General features: G+C 47.8%; 1 protein-coding gene across 3 annotated transcripts in view; it reads left to right on the top strand.

Annotated features, from left to right (window-relative positions):
- PRICKLE2 (prickle planar cell polarity protein 2) overlaps positions 1 to 24,112 on the top strand; it is an 89,116-nt gene that overhangs the window by 49,429 nt on the left and 15,575 nt on the right. For 2 of the 3 annotated variants that reach the window (XM_090148374.1, XM_031606217.2), the window contains 4 exons: positions 11,509 to 11,692; positions 21,438 to 21,551; positions 22,764 to 22,901; positions 23,651 to 23,854. In XM_090148374.1, coding sequence (XP_090004500.1) covers positions 11,509 to 11,692; positions 21,438 to 21,551; positions 22,764 to 22,901; positions 23,651 to 23,854 — 640 coding nt within the window. Of the gene's footprint in view, positions 1 to 2,376; positions 3,849 to 11,508; positions 11,693 to 21,437; positions 21,552 to 22,763; positions 22,902 to 23,650; positions 23,855 to 24,112 lie in introns of those variants that run through there. The other variant, XM_090148375.1, reaches the window with a different exon arrangement.

Here is a 24,112-nt window from a genome sequence, read left to right as displayed (position 1 = left end):
ATTCATGTAAAGTGACAACAACCCCGGCTGCATCAGGTGGCAAGGTGCATGGTGGCACAGGGCTGTCCTGTAAGTGCATCTTCAGCTTGATGCAAATGGACAATTAATTTGTGTTGCCGATCTAAGATTTAGATCTTTGGAAAAATTACCATGAGATAAGCTGAAGATTTATGGATTTCCTTTGTAGTGTATTTTCATGGAGCACTTTATTGTTCGTGGAAAGGCCCCAAGATAAATATTTAATTAAAAAATTGTGCTTTGAGTTTGTTTAGCTTAAGTTTTGGTACAGAGCTCTAATGAGGCTTTTGTAGACATTATTAAAGGACACTATTAAAAAGCCTTTCGATGAGGATACTGCTAGGCTAGCAAAGGGGGAAAAATAAAGCATAAGCATGCAGATTGTTGTTCACATTCTGTTACAAATTTGATTGTAACATACAAAAATAAAAAGCATCGTAGCGCAGAGTTAAAGCCGGAGGTTATGAAAAGCCTTATTGTTGGTAAGCTCTGCAAAGCTTCTTGCATTAAGGTGATTTAAAAAAAAAAGGGGGGGGCGGGTGATGTGATGCAATGATGGATTGGAATCCAGTCTGCAACTCCAGCACTGGGGACAGTCTGCCAGCACCGTGTGTCCTGAGCTCTGTGCCTTGCTCTGAACGACACCACGTGCAGCACTTCTGTTTGCTGGCTGAGTTAGCAGGGAGCACAGATAGCTGTTCTTATGGACCGTGTGTCTGCTGTTGGGCTTGATAGTGTTTTAAAAGCTAGATTCTTCCTTGCCCACACGTCGCACCGTTGTCCCTAAGCCACTCAGGAGTCAGCCTACATCCCACAGGCAGCTTTTTGGGACAGCAGATATCCTGAGGCAGCACATCCCTGTCAAGCTGCAGCAGAGGATGTTCAGTAAATAATTCAGAAAGGCAACTTGACCTGAGACCCATCAGGTTCAACAGTATCTGTGTGGCTGCAGGTGGCCGTGCCCTGTCTCCTGCTGTGACCACAATGTCATGTGGAGCTCAGTGGGTTGTTGGCTGAGCAGGATGCCAAGTGAAGAGAGAAGACAGAAATTATGGGGCTCTTGGAGTGATTTGTTAGATTAGCTGCAGGAATGAGCTTGTGCAAATGCAGAAAGTGTGATGTTCAGATCTTTGTCTTTACAACTAGTAGCAAAGGACAAAAAGACATGGCTAAAATCACAAAAAGAGTTATCCATCACGTGCTTCTGAACCTGAGCATGGGCTCCCTGCTGTTGGTGAAGTTGCTTTTCATTCTGTATTACAACAGCTAAGATTTTACCTTGGGTTGTTGGCTTTCCTGCAGAGAGCTGTTAGCATCCTTCCTTGTAGAGGTGCAGGTCCTCCGTGTGACCTTCAGAAACGTGCTCCAGTGGCTCAGTCCTTACCATGCTGCTTAATGAAACACCCATTTCACCTGTATCCATCAAGGAATACTGTGTGTCTTCTGGAGTTATCCCAACACATGGCCTTTTCTCAAGCGTTGCATTAGGGAACAGTAATATGTAGAGATAGCCAGCAGTCTGGCGGTGCTCAGAGCAGGAAGGCTCATTTCCACTTGCCTTAGTTCCATGTCCAAAAGTGGCATCTTCTAATCTGATTTCTGGTCTCAGAATAGCATGCTCATTGGATTTTGTGGATGTTCAGGCCTGTGAGCGTCGGAGTAGGAAGAATGCCAGGAACAACAGTAATACTTGCTGTTTGGAGACGCAAAGCTCTCTTGCTTATAGCTAGCCATGAAGCTGAGAGGCTTTAAGCAGTGGTTTTGCTGATCCTTTACATCAGCTCATGATTCTCACCCACGTTTTATCTTTGTGCATCAGCCTGGGAGTATATTTGCAGTTTCTGGTATGATTCCTTTCTTTGGGATGATCCAGTTGGCCACAACAGCCAAGCAGAACATACTACAGAACTCAGCTTTACTGTAGGATGCCCAGCTGGGGGCATGGGACTCACACCTCCATCTGCCCCACATTGGGGTCATTCTGGAAGGTCAGAGCTGCTGCTAACTGCATCGTGGGGACAGGTGGTGGGGTTGGGCAATGGTTCTGCTGCTCAAGGGGCAGTCGGAGCACTGATGGATGTTCTGTTCCCAAGGCTTTATAGCCAAGGGCCTTTGCTCCTTGGGAGTGAATGCAGATAAAGTCAGGCATTGTATTGGTGTTCAGTGAAAAAAAGCAGCTACAGGACCTGTCACACGGCATAGTACATGTTCTTGTGCCAGCCACAGCCCCTGGTTACTCTGCTTTTAACAATGTATTTCCAGGAAGATCATTACAGTTAACATGGGTAATTTCTGCTCTGCATACAGACTTTCTGCTCTACGCTATCATTTTACAAGCAGGCTTCTTTATTTGCTTTTACCCTGCTTAGTTTTGTCTCACTTCCTTTGTATTTTAATTAACATGTTCTGAAGTTAAGAGGAAAATACGTCATCATGGGGCCTTGGCACATGAAGCAGACAGAGGCGAGCTGACAGCCTGCCTACCATGCAAGCACAAGCTGGGAGGGACAGGATGTGCCAGTGCAGGAGGCTGGGGGCTGCAGGAGCTTATTTACTATGAGCATTGCTCCAGGGCATCCTTCCCATCACCGAGCAGCAGAGATGCAGGTGATGCTGTTGGCACCAGGGACCCAGCTGGGCACAGCAACAGGCTGAGGGCTCAACTCCTGCAATTGCAGCTGCACTTATAAATAAATAAAAAGAATTCAACTATGCCAGTAATGGCTGTGAATATTGGGAATTAAGGGAGGGGAGCTTCAGCCTCCCTGCTGAAGCTGCTCCTGTGGCAGCTGCTCCTGGGGGACACAGAAGGTGAGAATCAGGCATCTTTCAAGACCATATGAAAGAAAATGTATTAAAATATGCAGTGCCCATAAGGCCAAGCTAATAACTCGCATTTCCTAGAATATTTAGCCCTGCTGGTGCACAAACAGGCTGCGTCGAAAAACCAGTGGGGAATCGTAGCAAATGACTGCAGAAAATAATTAAGAGGGCATTAAAAGCCAGGAGAAAAACGATCCAGTGCTCAGAGCCAGAAGATCGCTGCTTTAATAGCCTGCTTACCTACGAAGCAGTACTTTAAGTTTGACAGCGAGTTGCGATTCGGTCAGTATCAAATGAGATGATAGTTGGAGAAGGATAATTAGCGGCTTCACGCCATTCAATTGGGGCAGCTGGTGCGGAGCCAACAGTTTGCCAGGCGCACATGCAAACCAGAGGGAAGGATTTGCTCTCCCTTCCCTGAAGCAGCCTGCGGGGCTTATTGATTTATAAGAGCAGGCTGATTTCCATGTAAATAAATGCGAGGGTGGCCGGGCAGCGGCGCGCGGTCCGGATGCGGTGACTTTGGCTTGCTGACATCATTGCTCATTAGCATGCAGGAGAGGAGAGCAATGCAACAGCAGAGCCCCGCGCCTCTCCCGCACCCGCAGTTATTCTCTGCGGGCTGCATCTCTGCTCGTTAGTGCCTGGTGCTCGGAGAGCAAATCGGACGTCCTGTTGTCACCAGTGAGGGTTTTAGCGGAAGGTGGGATCCGTCCAGACTGGGAGCTGGAATTCAACTGAAGCAAAAGCTCAGCGCACGGGGGAAAAGCGGCGCGTTTCTCCAGAGGTGTTTTTTCTCTGCTGCTGCCACGTAACATCCAGCAGGAGCCCGCTCTGAGCAGCTCCGGCCGCTGCGTCTCACCCCGCCGCCCGGCAGCGGGTTGCATGCAGGCTGTTGTGCCGTTCTGCCCGCATCCAGGATGCTTCGCTGTGCTGCGGTGCTGGGAGCAGCTGGGCAGCCTCGAGTGAGCTGGCACGAGTAGCAGTGGTGTCATCCACACCGGCAGGTAAGAGGCTGCCTTTGGAACAACTTCGGAGCTGTCATAATGTTTTTAGGGGGCAACAGGAGAAGGGAGGAGGAGTGGAGGGATGAGCGGCGTTCCGTGCGTGCACATCGCTGCGTGCTAAGTTTGCTCTGTGCACTGTTAGCAGTGACCTTTGGAGGGGTTGTGGGTTTCTTCCCAACCTTCGCTGTTCTTGTTGTTTATGGATGGAAAAGGTTAATGGTTAAATTGCAGCTCTGCAGCTGCAGGAAGCCAGACGCGGGGATGCCACTTGAACAGATTTTTCATTTTAAAAATAATCAGAGAGGCTCAGCTGGCTTTAAATAAGAATAAGTATTAAAAAATCCTTTTCTCTCAATGCTAATTTCATTGCTTTGGTCAGTGCATTGCCAGGAAGCCTGGCTTCTCTGGGCATTGCTGAGCAGACTGTGCAGGCTGTACTTGGATGATGACATTACAGCTCAGATGTTTATTGTGCTGCTTTTGGATTTCAGAGGATAGAGAGTTTTAAAGTAATAATCTTTCTGTGTCCTTCTTTTTAATGTCACAGTGCCTAAGTATAAACCAACCTAGAACTGAAACCTGGAGGCTGTGTTTTGCAGTGCAATCTTGTAAAGTCAGATTTCCTTTTTTTTTCTGTTCCTTGGAAGAACATTTTAAGCAGATGTGACACAGACGTGACCTGTGACCACAGAAAGATTTTAATCCAGTTTTGCAGTCGTGATGCCTTGGTTAAACAGCGATTGAATCTTTTTGAGCTGTTGAGGATTAGCACTGGGCAGAATAATGCCAAAAAAATTATTTGCACCAGATGCAGTGTCGTCCTTTCAGTTTTAGCTCTGTTATCATGTAACCCATCTGACTTATTTTTATTCCGCTATTATTTCACCTGCTGCCAGAGCACTCACACGTCTGGCATCAATGCCTTGTATTTAGCAGGGTACTGGCGTGAGCCTGGGTTACAGATTTGTAAAGTAAAACGATCTGCAGCAAACCAGATTACGTTTTACTTCGCATGTTAATCTCCTCCTGCTGCTTGTTTCAGACCAGCCGGCTCCAGCCAAACCGTGCCCTCACTGCTGGCTGGGGTTAGCCGCGAACCAAGCCGTCTGGCAGTGATTGCTTGCACAAATGGGTCACTATGCTGTCTCAGGGGATGCTGCCTAAGCCTCAACTTTTGAAATAATGACCATTTCCAGAGCAGTTCATCCTGTGTCTTGAGTATTTGGCCTATCAACTGTTTTTTTTCTTTTCCTTTCGGGCATAGGGCCTAGGATGTGCTCAGACAGAAATGTGTTTACTGCTTCCCAGGGTTTCTGTTTGTCATGTCACAAATGCAAGCTGGTGCTGGCCCTTTAAATAGCACATCCAGCCCCAGGGCAAAGCCCAGCTCCTGCTCTGGCAGGGTCATTGCAAAAGGGAGAAACTGCTGGAGCTGCAGGGTGGTGGGTGAAGAGAGAGGGACAGGTAGAGATGCTGCTCACAGAGGGACCTGAGTCATGCAGGCTTGGAGGGCTGAGGACTTTGTGTTGAACCTGTGGCTTGGAGGCAATTTTCTTCCTTCAGTTAAGCAGCAGGAAGAGACCCACTGAAATACAGCTCTGTATCTTGTTAGTCTGGAAAGCTGCTGAACGGTCTAATTAAAAATCTGACAAGATCACCTGTGGCATAGGCAGCACCATGCAGCACACACATGGGAGTGATGCTGAGCCCAGAGCCAGGGCTCGGTCCCCAGCAGCCACAGCTGAGCCCTGGGTCTGGCATCCATGGGGACAGCTCTGTGCTGCTGGTTCCTGTCTGCCACATGATGCCAAACCCGCAGCCAGCAGAACCGGAGGCAGCCTGGAGGCTGCTCTGGGCTGTGCCCCAGGGAAGGCAGGGACTGGGGACAATGTGGTGTGGATCCATCCTTGAGCGAATGGCCTGACTCATCAAGAAGGCAGCCCAAGAAATCCTCTGAGAGTATTTCTGCAATGCTAGGGGTAGCTCTTGATTTTTTTTTTTTATTTTTCTTTTTTATTTTTCGTAATTAAGCAAGGAAGAAATCTTGAAATGGTAAAGGATTTTTACCAAGTCTTAAAAATGAAATTCCATTCTGAGACTCAGCATGGATGGCATCAGCCAGGAGAGGAGAAATTTTCCAGGAGTGGAAATGGGGTTCGTAATAAAACTTTCAACACCAACCTCAGTACATTAGCAATTGCTGCTGTTGGCACCAGGAAGATCAGGAGAATTACAATAGTGAGACTTACTGCAAACCTTTCTGGAGATGTGCAGCTATGCCCGCTCCACAGTCGCTGGAGCTGCATCTGTGGGAATAGTTTGGCTGCTGGATTATTCCTTCCTTTGTTTCATGGCACTGCTGTTCTCTGTTGCTGCCTTATGTTGATCTTTCAAGCCAGCTGCTCTTACAGCATCTTGGGTCAAGTGAGCTGTCCTTGGAGGACACCAAGGGCACCTTGTCCTTCAGATTGCTGCTACTGAAAATGTCTGTGGCCCTTTCATTGACTTACTGCATCCCAGTTTTGCAGATAAAAGCTTTCCTTTTCAACCCGAAGATGATACAAATTCTTTGCAATTCATTGCTGCTGGTAGTTTTTTTTTTGCATTCTGGAAGAGTGTGAAACAGCAAAAGGTTTTGCCCAGTAGACATTGCTTTGCAGCTGAGCTTTGAGGGCACCCAGCTTCTCTCTTGGGGCTCCTGTGCAGAAGCTGGTGTTTCAGGTTTCAATGGGGAAACCCAGACTGGGTGCTTCCTATGAGTCCCACAGCAGCTCCTGCTGCCATGTCTCAGCTTTCCCATCTTTAAAAGGGGAGAGGGGTTCCTGTACTGGAGGAGATTTGCAGGGCACTTTGTGGAAGCGTAGGGCTGTGTTCATTTTTCAGTTTGGACAGATGTCTGCCTTGCCTATGAGATCTGGGAAAATGGAACTGTGTAGCTGGAGCTCAGGATGGCAGGATGCCTGATTAGCTCCCAAATGAAGGGAGGAGATAACAGGCAGGGACATTGAGAAAGCCTCGTTAAGAGGCTCAGGGGTCACATGAGCCACTCGAAATCCTCAGCCTTTCCCTTTTTCCTTGAAGTCTTGTAGTTTGGTGACTGAAAAGTCTGATTGCAATCAGAATGATGGCTCAATCCTAGGAAGAAATCAGACTGCCATATACATCTTACACCTTGATGCAAGGGAATTGCCCCATTATATTTTACACATTGCATCCAAGCTGAGTAAAGAATTGTTTTTTTGAGGGATTCCCAATCTTGCATGCTAATGTGAGCACAAATGCATGCAAATCCTTTATAATGGAGCGTAACACAGACGTCTGATGGCCCTGTGCTGCAGATGAGCCTCTGTTCTCACATTGTCTCAGTGACAGGGTTGCTCCCTCATGCAACCCATTTATTTCCATCGCAGAAAAAAACAAACAAGGAACAGAGATAAGCAGTGCCAGTGGGTGATAAGAGCTCTTTGCCCAGTTCCTTCTATATCCAAGAGGAATTTTAACATGGTGGCATTTGCTGCGTGATGCTCGTGTGTCCACTTAGTTGAGCTGGAAATAAGATCCTCAGGAAGGCAGACAGAGTTTATGTGGGCAGGAGCATTGCATTAACAAGCCCAGGAGAGCAAATCTGTGCTCATGTAGCCTGAGAGCTGTTGGCTGGAGGGACACAGCGTGAGGCCAGCTTGGCAGGCACTGCTCCTGCTGTCCCAAACCATTTGCAAAGGGCTGTTTTCTTCCTCCTGCTGCCTTGGCTTCAGGCTCTCTCTGCTCTCAGTCCTGCCTTTCCCAGGGTTTCTTTCAGCAGTTTCACTTACTGTTGGTGCTGTTGAGGTTATGGGCTCTGGCAATGGCACAGGTTGTGCCCTGTTAACTGCTGTATGTAACAAGAGACATTCTTGTCCGACAGATCAATTGGGCTCACGTTGAACCTCATGGAGATGGACCTTGCCTGGAAACATGCTTCTACATCCCAAGCAGGAGGGGCTTGGGAGCCAGATTTTCCTCTTGATCTGTTTGGCCCTGCTTCCTTCACATTCCCTTGTTGGGTTTTGCTTTGTTTTGTTTTTATGCTGTAGAAGAAAGAGCGCTCAGCTGAGGGCCGCATGGGATGGTGGGGTCCCATGTGTGCCAGCAGCACCACATCAAGCAGCCATTGCAAAATCACGTCCCTCCATCTTGTAACTTCATCAGATGAATTGCTGACCTTAAGTCGAACAAATTTTTCAATCTGTTTTTGAGCCGCTGCTGCTTTGTACCATGTGCAGTCAATTCAAGGCGGGCTTCTTTCCAGCTAAATCTGAAACCAGGAAATGTTATTTTCTCCCAGTGTTCTTCCCTCCATCTCAGCCTGGCTGTAAGGCTGCCCCATGCACAGCTCCTGGGGATGCTCTGTAGCCATGCTTCCCACAGCAGCACGTTCCCTCTCTCCTTTGTTCTTTGCCCACAGGCTCCTGCTGCTTGGCAGCTCTTCTGTTTGCTCTCTGGGCCCAAGACTGGGGATGCCATCGACTTTCTGTGCTTTATTAACAAGCATAGCTTCACTACGCTCTGTTCAGCAGTCCTCACCCAGCTCTGAGTCAAGCAAGTTTCTGAGATATTCCCACCTTTCAGGAACAGCATCAGTGGCTTCTCTGTTGCTGGGCATCTCTGATACTCATCAGGGCAACACTTTTGCATAATAAGCTTGCAGATCTTTTCTGCTTTCTCTGGGACACCCCAGCATGCTTATCCCACAGCCTCGGTAATGCCTAATGAGCTGGAGGGAGCTGTGAGGCATGCTGGCGGCTCCAAATATTTCCCAAAGCCTTTGGCTCTGCACCAAAGTATCAGCACCACCAGGATCTTGTCGCTTCTGCCACCACCCATACGGTCGAGCATCAGCACTTTCTTGCAGCGTTGTTATCTTGCTTAACGCCACTCTGCTCTGAGTGTGGTTGGGGATATTGCTTTTCCAATTTCATCTCACGTTTTGAAATGTACAATTTTATATTAAGCTTTTACTACCGGGAATTATTTTTAATTATAGAGAGCTGAAAGATGATAAAGTTGAGTAAGTGAGACCTATGTGAAGAAGTCATGGAAACCATATCATAGGAGTAGAAAGACACTCCTAAGACACTTAGTATTGTTCCCATGAAACAGCATATCCTAATGTAAAGAAAATAATTGTAATTAAAACTGTTAATCTTCTGTTTTTAACGAGGGGAAAGGAGAAGTGAACCTTTCAAGGGCAAGATCATGAAGTTGGTGTGATTTACCCAGGGAGGTGGCAGAAACTCCATGCCTGGAGATGCTCATTTTTTGACAGCACAGTGGTTACAAAGCCCATTGTCCTGGCTTGGGGACATCAAAGCTGAGCAGATGGGCTCCGTGTGTCCTTCTCAGCCTTTGCTTTTCTGATCCTCACAAGCAATTTTTAAGCAATCTGACTTTTGCCCTCAGGAGGGTATGGCTGGTGAATAATCCTCATGAAAACCTCCTCTAGCCACCGCTGGAAGATGTGAAGCTGATTCTAAAACCCAGATGGCAGTGGGAACTCCTTTCCATCATGCTGCTGTGGTAGCCATGGCCCCTGGCACGTAGCGCATCCCAGAGCTCTGGGACAGAGGCTGCCCTCACTCAGCCTCCCTCCCGGGGCTGTTCTCTCCATCCTGCCACCTGATACCACCATTTCTCTCATTAGTTTTCCAAGAGCAGACTGCTGGGCTGTCACCCTTTGAAGCGTGTGATTGATGTCCTGAAAATTAAATTTGGCAAAAGAGTCCTAAACTCCACTAGGATAACTGCCCAAGTCACAAACACTGAATTCGAGGCTCTGGAGCTATTAATTATTCTTAACATCTCATTGCATGTTGAGCTGCTTCTAATCATATCATGAAATGAGATGGAAAGAGCTAAGAAACCAGCAGCTTCGCTGTGGCAGAGCCTTTCCACAGTAGCTGATAAATTAAAGTATTCACATGAAATTGTGCCTTGATTATTTTTTAAGGTAACAGCCAGAGGCGGTGCCGAGACTTTCTGGCTGGATGCGAACCAGACGCTCGGTGTGCGTTTGGGTCTGTGTGTATGTTAGATCTGATGAAAGGCAGGAAATGGGAAAATCTGGCAAATCTCCCTGGCTTGACTGAACGGAGCCTCTTGACTTTTGCTAGAGTGCATTTTTTGTGCTGTAATGGCCAAGTGGAAATTTAGACTCAAAGCTGGATCTGAGCGCTGGTATGCTTCGCTGGCCTTTATGTAGCGATGAAAAAGAAAGAAAGGTGTTTGAGAATTCAAGACCCGATGTTTAACTATTGCCACCCTCCTGTTTTCTTTGGTTTCCATTGTAGCAGAGAAAGCTGCAGTGATCACAGAAACTTCTCCCTTACTTTGTTGATTGTTACCTTATTATTTCTGAGACGTAAGCCTGATTCCCCCTTCCATTGCATGAAGAAAAGCTGAAGGATACCTAATTCCATAGATGTCACCGATCTTTGATTTGCACAAATTAATTCAAAATCCTATATGGTTACTTCAAAATAGATACCGTTGACCCATATCGTGGAAGAGCGTTGTATTTTCAGAAATAGAAACTAATTTATCAGTGCTCACTGTAACCCCTTTTTTGGGGTTTTCAGCCCACTTCGTCCTTTGCTCTAACCCCTATCTGTCCTTCGCTCAGCTCCAAGCCCATGAATAATCTCCCATCGGCCACCAGCTGTAGGAATCAACCTTCAAAAGGAATGTTAAGAAGTTGTACTTGCATTGAATTAAGCTAATGTGTGCTAAATGGCAACCTTTGGTTGTGCTTTTGGGTTTTATTATGTGTCCGGGGCAGTGTGTAAGCCATTGAGCCAGGCTGTTAGCATCCCGCTGGCGTGCAACCCTGGCTTATGTTGCCTCCCTTAATTTAATTTAGCTTTATATGTTCAGACTATAATCAATTTTTATGCTACTTTAATAAGCAAATTTATGCTATCAGCATGCTAAAAAGACTTGTCATTCACAGCTTCCCAGTCAATCCACCATTTTGTGCATTAGCCAAGTGCTCAACTGTCCTAAATTTGATTGCTGTCCTAAATTTGGTCGCTGCCCTACAATTACTGGCTGGCACGCTGCTCCTGCCAGGCAGGCACGTGGCCCTCGCACCAAGTGGTCCCTTTCAATGCTCTTTGCATTGCAGTATAGGGAAGAGCAATTACATATCCCCAAACATTTGACAGCCTGACCCAGCTGGATTGCCAAATGTTGTCATAGAAAACATGGACTTTTATTTCCTCCGTGTGAGAGAGACAAATACTGTGTTGGAAAGTGCCTGAGCATTAAAAAAAAAAAAAATGGTTGTGTTGAGTAGCGATGGGCCAGTGGCTGGCAGGAAGCTCTCCTCTTTCCCATTTACAGCTCACCAGGGAGTCTCATCTTTAAACTGAAAGAGAACAGATTTAGGTTAGATACTAGGAGGAAATTCTCCTCACTCAGAGGGTGGTAAGGCAGTGACACAGCTGCCCAGGCTGTGGGTGCCCATATCTGGAGGTGCTCAAGGCCATGGATGGGGCCCTGGGCAACCTGAGCTGCTGGGGGGCAGCCAGCCCACGGCACGGGGTTTGAATCTGGGTGGGCTTTGAGGACCTTTCAACCCAACCATTCTGTGATTCTACCATCTCTTCTTTTCCCCCTCCTGCAGGAAGATTTGTCTTCACTGTAAGTGCTCCCAAGAAGAGCACATTGTAACAGTTATGCCCCTGGAGATGGAGAAGACCGTCACCAAGCTGATGTTCGACTTCCAGAGGAATTCCACCTCTGATGACGACTCGGGCTGTGCGCTGGAGGAGTACGCATGGGTACCTCCTGGCCTGAAACCTGAGCAGGTAACCCTAACGCTGGGCTTCCCAAATATGTAGTATAAATTCATTCTTCAGAAATAATCGCCCTTGTTTTCTTGTAGGGATGTGAGATGCTTGCTACATGCACTTCATGTCTGTTCTGAAGACACCAATGAAACAAAACAGAAATGTAACCCTTATGGGACTTTTGTTTTGTTGTGTGTAGGTATAACTGGCAACTGAGAGATGGAGAAACAAAGTACCTTCAGGATGGGTTTGTTGCAGTGTTGAAACAGGAAAAACATGCCTACTGTGGGGGAAAAGCTGATAGGATGCTTGTGTGTCCAGGGCAGCTGGTGCAGCAGCTTGCTGTAAAAATGGGCCGCAGGCTTTGAGGTTGGGCACTTCAGTCATGATGTTTGTGACTTGCTTGAACTTCACTGGAGCAATTCTTTCCAGCATCTCTGTTATAGGAGTTTAATGGGATGGATTAGACCTTAGCATGCTGTGTGGAAAGCGCACTGATTTCTGCTCTGTGCACTTTACAGGATTCGTTTAGTTTTTATGCTGATCTTTTACATGTTCAACTCCGAACTTAATTTGCAGAGGAGATTGCAAAATGCGCTTAGCCTTGATAATTGCTATGGCAATCATTTTAAATCGTGTAAGGAGGTTGGGAGAGTGTGGAAGGCTTTCATTCTTATTGTTACAGTTACTGTCCTTAAATACTGTGTTTTCCTGAGCTTTTATTCAGAAGGGCTTAGGCATTTCCTGAAATATTTTGGCACCATCCATAGGCTGTAAATATTATCTGTCTGTTTAGAGAAAATCCAGTTGTTTGGGTTTCTTTTTTTTCCCCCTCTGGTCTTTGCAAGCCTGGCTCAGTGCTTGCTCTCAGCTCCACAGCGCTGTACGTTTCACTTGGTGCCATCCAAGCATGCAAATCAAGGAGCAGCCTTGCCTTCTGTCCCCTTCCCTGCAGTAGATGCTCTCTTTGAGCCTCCCAGGAGGCACCACATTGGGTGCATGGTCAGGTACAGATGGTGTCACTGTCCTCTGCACCATGGGGTGCAAACCAGGTGAGTTTCACAAGTCCCCTTGGAGTACCATGCCCAAGCTGCTACCGCTAGCAGCAGGTACTGAGGTCTCATGTATTACCCAGGATAATGTATTTTTAGGTTCTTCCAGCATCTGTTTCTTTCAGAGTTCCCTGTGCTTCTCAATACAAATGCTGGCTTATTGACTACATTTCTCTAGGTGCATTGCTGGGGTTTTCAGCAGATCTGACCTCTCTAATCACAGTGGAGATGAAGAGCAGCCATAGGCACTGAAATCCTTCCAGCATAGCTCATCTGCTGGCCCCTTGGGTACATTTAGCACCTCAGATGAGCCTCTAAAGAGACAAAAACAAGATGTGGCTGCAGAATTGCTGCATGGGGCCAGGAGTTGTCCTTGCATGGAGAGCAGCTCCTGAGCTTCTGATTTCTGTTTGTGTTCAGGATAGTGTTTGGAGGGAGAGAAAGTGCAGGTTCACCATGTGAATGGGGCTGCAAAAGACCTGCCAAAGGAAGTGTATGACACTGAATATTCTTGAGTTTTTGTACTTTACTATACGAGCTCTGTGTGAGTTCTGGTGTTGGACCTGGATGCTGATGAGATTTTGGTTTGTGCCTGTAGGTGGTGGTGATGGTTGTGGTGTGGAGAGAATGTGCTGCGCAGCCTTCTGAAGGCTGGTGTCTGAGCCTGCAGCTGCTGGGAGCCTTTGGTGGTGGGCCCAGCTGTGGGCTGGGACACTGCTGTCAGGCTGGGGTGAAAATACAGATTTGCAGACAGTGAAATTTTCTCTGCCTTCCATTGCCTCGCTGTTGTATTTCTCTGACGTGAAACAGATGAAACGAAACAACTTTTCCTGCAATATTCTACTTTATTAAAATATCCGCACAGCATATGAGTTGGGGAGGTAAGTAGTCCCCTGAAAGACTAATGCAGCTCTCTTATTGTACTTGGACAGCAGCCTTCCTACCTTGCTGTTCTTGGGAGACAGTGTTCGTGTCTCACTCAGCACAGCAATTTGCAGGATTTCTGGGGGGAAGTTGGCCAACAACCATAACATCGGTTTTTGGCAGTTTCAGCAGGTCATTCTGAATTTAGAGAGTCCTTTCCATCCCTAGCTTAAAATATTTATTAAATACAATCTAAATGGAAACCAGCCCAAACACATGAGGTCTCAGTGGATTCCTGGACACTGATCTGGGAGCGGTCAGCTGGTCCATGCTACATGCCAACCGTGTGAAAATAGTGTTGGTTATTTGAGCATTGGTCCAGTGTTTACAGATCATTATCCAAACACTGCATTGAAGAACAGAGCTCAAGTTTTCCCTTGTATTATGTCTGATCAGCATACAGGACTACAAAGTCCTTGCACAACGGTCATATCTATTATGTATTTCTAAACAAGATTATACCACAGGGTTGAGGATAGTAACATAAAAAATGTTAAAATTCAACTGCATAAGTCATGGTAACATTTCATGAGGAAAATGGGCTAAAATTAATGATGCCTATGCTCAAGAAAGAGAATTTGAACAGGAAGGAAACTGGAAATATTAATGTGCGGAGGAGCCCAGAAGAGTTGGTTTGTTCGGTGTCCCCAGTCAGAGGGCTGGATCACTCCCTATGCATTATAGGAGGAAGAGCAGTTACTCAAGCTAAAACTTTGGCATACAAACACAGATAGAAACTGGCTCTGAATGCATTCAGGCAGGAAATTGGAAGGGGTTTCAAACTATCAGAGGTGTAAGGCTCAGCAGCAGCCTGCCAACAGGGAAGGCGGAGGGTGAAAACCCAAGAGCGAGCTCCATAAATTACAATGTGATCAGAAAATGTGGTTTCTTGCAATAGCAGTTGGCTGTCCAGGGTGGCCGTGAGGTTGCAGTGAGCTCTCATCTCACTTGCGTCAGGACCCTGATGAAAAATGGTCTCGCGGTAGGAGGTGAAGTTCTCTTCTGGAAGACACAGCTGCAGTTGTGGATGGGAGCAGTGGGGCTGTATGAAAGGAGAAACGGAAGCTCAGGGCTCAGAGTACTCCTTTCTGCCAGTCTGCAATTCCCTGGACAGATAAAGAGATAAATGTGAAAGTCTGGAAAAGAGTAGACAGCAATAGAAACCCATCCTGAGCAAACCCAAATCCCATGCCACAGGATGGGGAGCCAGCTTGTCTGCTGGGGCTGGCAGCCTGAGTGCTGGGCTGCCTCACGCTGACACCACATCTGGGGGCAGATGCATGAGAATAAGTGCTTCTGTAATGTGTTTTTCACATATTTAGACAAGGGCTGTGTAAATACATGTGAATGCGCAGCCTTGAATTCCTTGGGCCTGTGGTTTGGAGAAACCCAAAGATGTTACAACATGCCAGCTTGAATTTCTGGATACAAGGGGCTTTTGAGGATTCCTGTCTTTATTGTGTCTCAATAATAAGAGCAGCTGGCTGTGGGCACAGCTCTCAAATGAAACAAAGGATGGGCCCCGACTTCAGCTGTGGTGTGGCTTTCTGTATGGCTCCAACATGCCAGCATTCAAGACCTTTCTATGTGCTGTAAGAACTTAATTCCCTCTTGCTGACAGCACGGTTGCTTAAATTGAATCCCTTAAAAGTTAGGAAAATCTCATCTGAGCTAAAATTAGCCATGCTAAAGTTCAGAAGACCATTTTCTTCTAAAGCAGGCGCAAGGGCTGGGACCTCGAGAGCTTTGCAGTGTGGTGTGAAGCTGTCAGTGTACAGGGAATTTGTTCAGGAGCTGATGTACAATGTTGATTCCTGTGCTTGAATCTTTTGGAAGACTTATAGCACAGCCCTGAGTTACAGAACCTCCATCCTGAGTTACAGGCTCCATCAGCTGCTGTTCATAAGTGAGCAAAGGACGGTGGAGACAAACCTACAGCAGGCATGTATTTACACCTTACCTACATATACCTGCTTCCACCTCCTCAGTGTGGCAGAAAGTCATTTATCTGGGCCAGCTGTCTCTGGAGGACATGTGCCTCACTTGGGCCTATGGATCATGACTGAGTACATTTTACCTTTTCACCCTTTCTTGAGCCCTATGAATCCAGCAAACTGTTTCACTCCTTATGTGCAGCAAGGAATAGTCAAGACACAACAAAGCAACCCTATGACTTAAGCCCCAAAACAAGGGGAAATCGATAATTTATGGCCATGAATAACAAGATTTCCATTAATAACTCCCAATCTTACCCTGATGTTGAGCTGTACCTCATGAGCTCATGGCCTGGAGCTGAGCTGCTCCCCCAGCCTGCAATGGACCATTGGAGGAGGAGGCGTGAGTATATCCCCACTCTGCTATAGTAAAACAGTGTACAACCATCCATTTGGACCTCTGTTTTCTTTCTGTGTCCTAGGGCATTGGTTTGATGGTTGTAAGCCGATGGGAGCTGTTAAAACAATTTAATTCTTGAGCTGTCTTATCAGGGAAGGAATTGGCTGCTTTCATCGGCCACAGTAACAAAAAAGCACTGTTCTGACATGGGTTGCACAGTTCTCAGATTTGAAGCACCCGTGTGATGGATGACAGAGGTAAGAGGCAGGGGAAGAGCAGGGAATGGAAAATAAAACAGAGCCATCCCAGTGTATTGTCCTGGAGCTTTCTTCCAGTGTACGGTTACAGCCTGCACTCACTGCAGCGTTATTCTAGCACGCTATCCCACAGCTTTTAAATACAAGAGCATTTTAAGTGGCATACTCAGAGGAATTATCAGCTGCAATCAATGCAGCAGATGATTGCTATAACTGCTGGTGCTCCAGGGGACTCTGAGGGTGGGGGTCTGCTGGACAGCACACCGCAGCCAGACCACCTTCATATGCTTCTGAAAGCACTGTTTCTGTCTCTGTTTAATCTAATTTCAATTTTGTGCTCCAAAAAAGAAACCTCATGGCATGTGCTTTCACAAGTCTAAAACTTGTGGATGTGTGTCCTTGATTCAAATGTTCTTCTTTAATGCCAGCAGGAAGCAATGTCTCTGCAGGATCTTTTATAGAGCAAGAGCTGCTCCAAAAGCTTGACAGAAATTGATGTCATTCTCAACAAGAAACCAGGGAACAGCAACACTCAAGCGGATGCGCTGCCATTAGCTGTGAGAGAGGAGCGCACGGAGAGCTGCACAGTGTGCCAGAACAAATAGATGTTATGGGAATTGTTTCTCTTTGTTCCCTGCCTTTGTCCTTGTGATTCTGGGGTAGGTTTGCGGGAGCAGGGGTGCAGGACAGCCCAGCGCTGGGGATGCTCTCTGCTGTCAGCACACGGGTTTGGGGAGCGATCTCCCACCTGAGGCTTTTGTGTGTTTCTCTCCACACTTCTCCTTGTTTGTGCCACTTTTCCAGCACAATTTCCAGCCCTGGATATACTGGTTTTGTCCACACTCCCTAGGGGCACCTCAATTATAAGAGGAGATAGATGGTTCTGAATAACAACAAGCAGGCACACCAAGATGCCTTTAATGCCTCCCATCCGGCAGCAGCTCTCTGGTTGCAGGGCAGCCTGCTCGTGGGCACAGCAGGGAGGTAGGTCCGTGGTTGCCCTGCAGGGTGTTCTGCTGCCCTGGGACGTGCCCGGCTGCAGCCCCGCAGTGCTCACTCCTGCTTTGTTCCAGGACGCCTGGTCTTGCTGCCAGGGCTGTTTTGCTCTGAGGAATAAAGAAGTGCTTTGTATCATGATGTCTATGGAGGAGGATGTGCCAGGTGTGGGTCCAACTGAACCCATTTTGTAGCTTCATGCTGGCTGTGATCTGCAGAGCTTTTTTGTGAGCGTATGTGTGCAAGCACTTGGAAAATGTTGCAGATGCTTCAAGAAAGTTGTTTATATGTGGTTTGTTTGTTTTCCACCTTCTTTTTCCACCAGAAATCAGCAGAAATGGTAGAGCTAACAAATGCATCAGCATCGTTCCTCTGTAGATTCCAAGTGCTCAGTGTAGAAGATCCTGGAGACACCCAAGGTCAGGCTGGACAGGATCTGAGCACCTGTTTGAGCTGTAGGTGTCCTTATTCATTGCAGGGGAATTGGACTAGATGACCTTTAAAGGTCCCTTCTAACTCAACGATTCTATGATCACCCCATGTCTCACGTGCTGCTAAAAGGCCAGCATGGGCTTGTTGCGGCCGCTTGGGCCAAAACTCATCACACTCCCAAATCTCCCACACCCCTGCTTACCCAACTATGGTCCATTTTTGGGGTTATGTCCGGGCACTGTGTTGCATGAGATGCATCCTGCCCTGGCAGGGCTGGTTTGGGGAAGGCAAAGCAGGGCAACTGCCCAGCTATTGTGGCTCTGCAAGTCATCACTTGCAGCTGCAGCGTGCCAGGACACCTCATGCTCCTTTATGGCCCTTCCAGCAGTACGGTCACACCGAGCAGCCCTGCCTGATGGGTGCTTGGGGTGTTGTGATTGGGGTGCACCTGGCGGAAGGGTGTTGCGTTTGCAACCTGAGCACGTGCTGCCTGAAAGCACTTGCTTTTCCACCCCCACTTTTATTTCTTTGATCAAAGAAATCTTTCATCAATGCCGTAAGCTCACAAGTTGTTTGCAAACCTTTCCTTTCTGGAGGAGGTGTAGGACTTTGCCCGCAAAGGGGCTGGGGGTGCTCTGCCTTTGGCGAGGAGCCTGAGGGGCCACGAGCAGAAGCCACGCTTCTGCCTGTGTTCAGCAGGGATGGGGTGGGTTTCTAAGCTGACAAAGTTAAACTGGAAACAGAGCCCAAACCTAGGAAGGCTGCAGAACACAAAGGCATTTGTAAACTAATGTAATTACTTTCCTCAGTGCCTTTGAATAAAGTTGGCTCCACTTTAAAGGCTTTTTTTTTCCCTACCCTCATTTTACATTGTGTTCTTTCCTTTCTCCTGGTTTCTGTCTTCCCCTTTTCTCTTTTAGGTTGGAGGAGCTGTTAAATTCCAAAATGCATATCAGCAGTTGTTATCCGTGCCCTCACTAAAACACAGGGCCCTTGGAACAGTTTCTTTTTGAAGATGAGGATAATGCACGGAATGGGGATGATGGCTGGGGAGGTCCAGACATAGCATGGAAAACATTTTTGCTGCTGCACCCTGATGGCATCTGGGCCCCCCAGCTCAAGCTGAAGTCTTATTGTGACTTGGCATGATGTTTTTTAGATTGTTCAGGGGGTTCTCCCACTGAGATGGGTGCAGAGGCTGCAGCAGAGGGGCTAGTGGGAAAGCCTAGCATGAAATCCAGCCCATGTTCCTCAAGTGGCTCCTGAGCTTCTTGATTAGGATAAATGTGAACAAAGTAGGTCTGTTGCAAAGGGAAATAGCAGGACACTGAGTTGCTGCGTCATACAGCACAAGTATTTAATAAAAAAGCAATTATTTGATGGAGCTCATGCTGCAGAGCCTGGAAAGTCAGGGGATAACCATCCACCAATGCCCAGGGGTCGGGATCAGCCCTTTGGCCACAGTGGCTCTGCAGAGGGTTCATGGCTGTAAGGCTTGTGCATGCTTTGAACCAGAACTGAACGGAGGAGGAGCTTTTTTTTTCATGGAAAATGCTGACCTTTTGTACAAAAGCAAAGTGCAGACAGAGCAGTTTTACTTTTCCAGTGAGTTAACATTTTCTGCAGGCCTTTCTCCTTGGAAAGCCAAATGTATCTGAAAATCCCTTTTTCCTTTATTTTTCCTCATTCTCAAGTGTCACAGCCTCATGGCTGGGCTTTGCCAGCCCAACTCTGGCAGCCTGAAGCTGAAAATTGACAACAAATGAGAGGTTGTATTACCTGAATTACAATCACCTCGGCAAGGAACAGCCTTCTACTCATCACCTGCATGTGGTGGGGCTTGTTTGTTACTTAAAGCCATGGGGAACGACCAGCAGCTGAGCAGCTGCCTCTGCAGCCCTTCTGCGAGCACCCATGCAGAAGATCCTGCTGGCTGCCTTGACCCCGAAGCAAACCCTTTTGGGTTATTGCAGGCAGCAGAACACAGGTTGGAGCCTGTTGTGTTTGTTTTGCTTTGCTTTTCAAACCAAACTGCCCATCCCTGCCAAGCAATGTTGCTGGTGTGATGAGAGCCGGTTCCCGCAGACCTGTTGGGGTTAAATGGAAAACTTCCCAGCGGAAGCAGGAGAAGGAGCCATGCGCACATGTAGTGCCACGCTGGGCTCCGGGAAGGCAGCTCCTGGCTGCCCATGCTGAGGGAAAGGCACATATCCTTGCTTCTCTCCTAGGGTGCGTGTCTCACAGCTCATTGCTACAGGGAACAGAGCAGCCTGATGTCATTTGGCGGCTCTTCAAAAAAAAAAAATATTTTTGGTTGCTGCCAAATTCAAGGACTCAACAGGCGAAAGAACTTCATCACAAGGGAAACAAACGGAGCACCCTGAGTGCGGGTGGAACCGGGCAGCCCAGCCAATGCATCTGGAGGGTGGGCCAAGAGGAGCCAGTTCTGTTCGGAGCCCCAGGACAGCACCGCAGGGAGAAGCCAGAGCCCAGCAGCTGAACAGAGACCATGGCAGGAGGGACACAGCACTGGGTTTGCTGCTGCAAGCTCTGCTGTGGACCTGGTGCGTGAACTCAAGAATCTCACAGAATATCGTTACACCATAAATAGTGCTTTTCAGTGGATATATTTGCTCTCTCATGTAGCGTGTCATAGGAATGCTTTTTCAGTGTGATTTGATGTCCTTGGATGAAGGATGCTCTATAAATGCAAAGTAAGTGTAAGTTTGTTCCCTTTTTAATATAACAAAATGCTTCTCAGCCTTTGGTGATTTCTGTAGCTGCTGGGTCTGTTCCTGCTGTGCTTTAGCAAAGCAAATTCAGGGGTTCACATGGCACGTATTCTTCAGCTCGGTGACATGAGCAGTCCTCTTGTCGGCACCACAGGTAGAAACCTGCTGACAAGCTCCTTTGTCATAAAATCCCATGATGGGAAAGTTGGATCCAAGCATTTGCACGGAGAAGAGCAGTTGAGAGAAAACACCACAGCAGTGGTGTCCAAAAGCACCCAAAAGCAGAGGAAACTCCTCAGGAGAGTTTATCCTATGGTGGCAAAAGCAGAAAGCAGTTTGCATCTCTCCAGCTGAGCACAGATTGAAAAGGGAGCCATCCGTCCCCCTTCTCCTGCCCCAGCATCCAGAATCCAGCCGAGCAGCAAGAGCTTTCCTTACCTTCACCCTCTCCTGCTTCTCCCCGTGCTGTTGACCCCCTGCGTGGCTGTTTTGGTGCTGCTGCAGGGCCAGGGAGCTGCATCCCGGCCCTTCTATGCACGTCCCAGGTGTGGCAGCCGGAGCACAGAGTTCAGGGCGTGCTTCCTCACCAGGCTCTTCCTGCACCAGGGCACGCCGGGCCCCACCATGCTGCGCTTGTCATAATTGGTTTTAATTATATACTCTGAGACGAAAGAGAAGGAAAGAACAGCAAACAAGCCTTCCAACAGATGTTATCTGCTGTTTATTTTCACAAATTGCTGCAGAAAAGGCCCGGAGGGTTTTGATGGAGGTGGAGGCTGAGATATAGCCAGCAACACGGAGACTGCCGGGGCACAGGCTTTGTAACCTGCCCTGCTGAGGCAGGTGCCGACACATCCCCGCAGCCAGCCAAGCATGCTAACGCTATGGAGGCTGACGGAGCAAACGGTAACAAGCCGGCAGGCGCTGCCGCCCTGCTTGAGCCCTTTTTTGAGAAAAAGGCAGCAAAACTGAGGCAACACGTGGCTGCGTTGCTCTGCTCGGTCAGAAATAACCCGTGCCTGTTTTTGCTCCTTAGGTGCACCAGTACTACAGTTGCCTTCCAGAAGACAAGGTGCCCTACGTCAACAGCCCGGGGGAAAAATCTCGCATCAAGCAGCTTCTGCACCAGCTGCCTCCCCATGACAATGAGGTGAGTGTTGGTGACAGAAGGGGATGGGATGCTTTTCCTGGGGTCTCTCTCTTTGGAGGTGCGGATGGCTTTTTCTGCTTTTCCATAGAGTTTGGCAGCATTGCTGTTTCAACAGAGCTATTTGCTACCTGTTAGGATTCTGCTGGAGGTTGGGAGCTGTTTGTTTTTACAGTCTCAGTTTTTGTTTTTGAAATCATCTGCGCTTCTCTGACATAAAAGCACTTTCTCAACCTTTGGAAGCCACGCTCAAAGCAACTCTAAGTTCTGTTTATCTCAGCCAGATGCAAAGTAACAAAAGCCTTTCCCAGGCGCTCCTTCCAACTCACCTTGATGTGTACCAGGTTGGTGAGGTGTTTTGCTCACGAGCTGTGAGCCTGGGAGGCCGGGGTTTGAGTCAACACCTGCAGAGCAAGCACACCTCGCTGCATCTTGCAGGAAAGACGTGAGGCAGCAGAAAGGGTCTGCTCTCTGACGTGTTTTTTGTATCAGGGAGAACATTGGCTGCTGCTAGCCCACAAAATTTCCCTTTGTCAACAACAAAAAAAGATTTTTGTGCTCCTTTTGAAGAAGCTGCACTGGAAAAGACAAGCGGGTACTTTGTCTCATCTAGGTCAGGAATTCACAAGTTTGCCCATGCGTGGCTGGGTGCCACCGGAGCAGCGTGGCACTGCCGGCACCATGCAGGGGCTTCGCACGCACCCTCGGGCCCAAACCTGCCCTCCTGCCTCCTCTGGCAGTGTCAGAAACCCACAGCTGGAAAACGCTGGGATAAATGCACAGCAAAGCAAAGCCGCAGGCTGGAAGCGCGAGCAAGTGTTGTTTCCCTGAGCGTTGCTTCCCTGAGCATTTTGCATCCAGTTCCTGCTCGTGCTTGGTTTTGCCTCTCTTGAAGTGTTGAGAAATAACAGTTGGAGTTCCCAAATAGCTGGAACTCCATTGTTTACACAGGGAAAGTGGGCCGTGCTTGAGAAACACCAACAAAACACTTGGATGCTGCTGTAATGTCTCTGCCATAATGTGGCTGTGGAAGAAATAGGCCTGGTTGTACATTTTCAGTTGTTTTTTATTTATACATCATTGAAATGGTGGCTGGAAAGGGTTTGAATTTCTGCTGAACTTACACCTATGGAGATGGCTTGGATTCCTCTAGTGAGCTTCACAGAGCCTATGGGATTATGGCTCAGATCACCGAGCATCGCTTCTGTTTTCTAGGTCCGTTACTGCAATTCATTGGATGAAGAGGAGAAGAGGGAGCTCAAGCTCTTCAGCAATCAAAGGAAGAGGGAAAACTTAGGGAGAGGAAATGTCCGACCATTCCCTGTGACCATGACAGGAGCCATCTGTGAGCAGGTGGGTAGCAGGCAACAGAGTGGTGGGAGCATGCCATGAGCACCCTGTAGGTTTGGGGCACCAGAGCAGTAACTAATCCCAAAGCTTGTGCAGGGAAAGCTGCTGGGATCCCGGGGATAGAATCATAGAACCACTGAGCTTGTAAAAGACCTCTAAGATAATCCACTCCAAGCATTGGCCAACCTCCACTGTGCCCACTAACTACATCCCTTAGTACCATATCTCTACAATTCTTGAACACCTCCAGAAACAGTGATTCCACCACCTCCCTGGGCAGCCTGTGCCAATGCATCACCAATCTTTTCTAGAAGACTTTTTTCCTAATGTCCAACCTAAACCTCCCTTTCTCCAGATTAAACAATCCAAGTTCCCTCAGCTGCTTCCCGTAAATCTTGTGTTCCAAACCTTTCACAGCTTCATTGCTCTCTCTGGACATGCTTCAGTGCCTCTATGTCTTTCCTGTGGTGAGGGATCTAAAACTGAACACAGTATTTGAGATACATTATTGCGGCAAGCAGTCGTTGGGTCACCATCACAATGAGTGCCCATTGGGTTGTCACCACCGCAATGAGACACCGGCAAGGTAGAAGTGGAACCAAGATGGGACCCAAAAAGCTGCTGAGATTCTTGGAGAGGCAGCAGAAAGGGGATTATTGAACAGTGAATTAGCACTTTCTGCCACTTTTGCAAAAGCATCTCGTTAGGGATGGACTCACTGGTCTCGTGTCTCATGTTGGCTTTTCTAACAGTGCGGTGGGCAGATCAATGGAGGGGACATCGCCGTCTTTGCCTCGCGAGCTGGGCACGGCGTTTGCTGGCACCCTCCTTGCTTCATCTGCAGCGTCTGCAATGAACTGCTGGTCGATCTGATCTACTTCTACCAGGATGGCAAGATTTACTGTGGCAGGCACCATGCCGAGTGCCTCAAGCCTCGGTGTGCAGCGTGCGATGAGGTAAGAGCCCACAAACCCCATTAAACCCCCGCTGTCCACCTCTATCCCTTGTTTTTCTATAGCATGAGGCGTTTTTTTTTTCCTGAGTGACTCATAAGAATAAAGCAAAATAGGCAGTGATTTGAATTGGGGATCCAAGGGCTGGACTGAAGGGGTACCACCAAAAAGATGCACCACAGCACAGATGCATGAGAAGATATTTCCTCTCTGTGTACAGTAGGAACGGATGCAAAGTGTGATGCTTTGGCTTTTCCTTGC

The sequence above is a fragment of the Phasianus colchicus genome, chromosome 11 (assembly GCF_987193195.1).
Source record: "Phasianus colchicus chromosome 11, bPhaCol1.hap1.1, whole genome shotgun sequence".
In the NCBI taxonomy this organism is placed as follows: Eukaryota; Metazoa; Chordata; class Aves; order Galliformes; family Phasianidae; genus Phasianus; species Phasianus colchicus.
The sequence above is the reverse complement of the archived record's forward strand: the minus strand, read 5'-3'. Positions and strand labels throughout refer to the sequence as shown.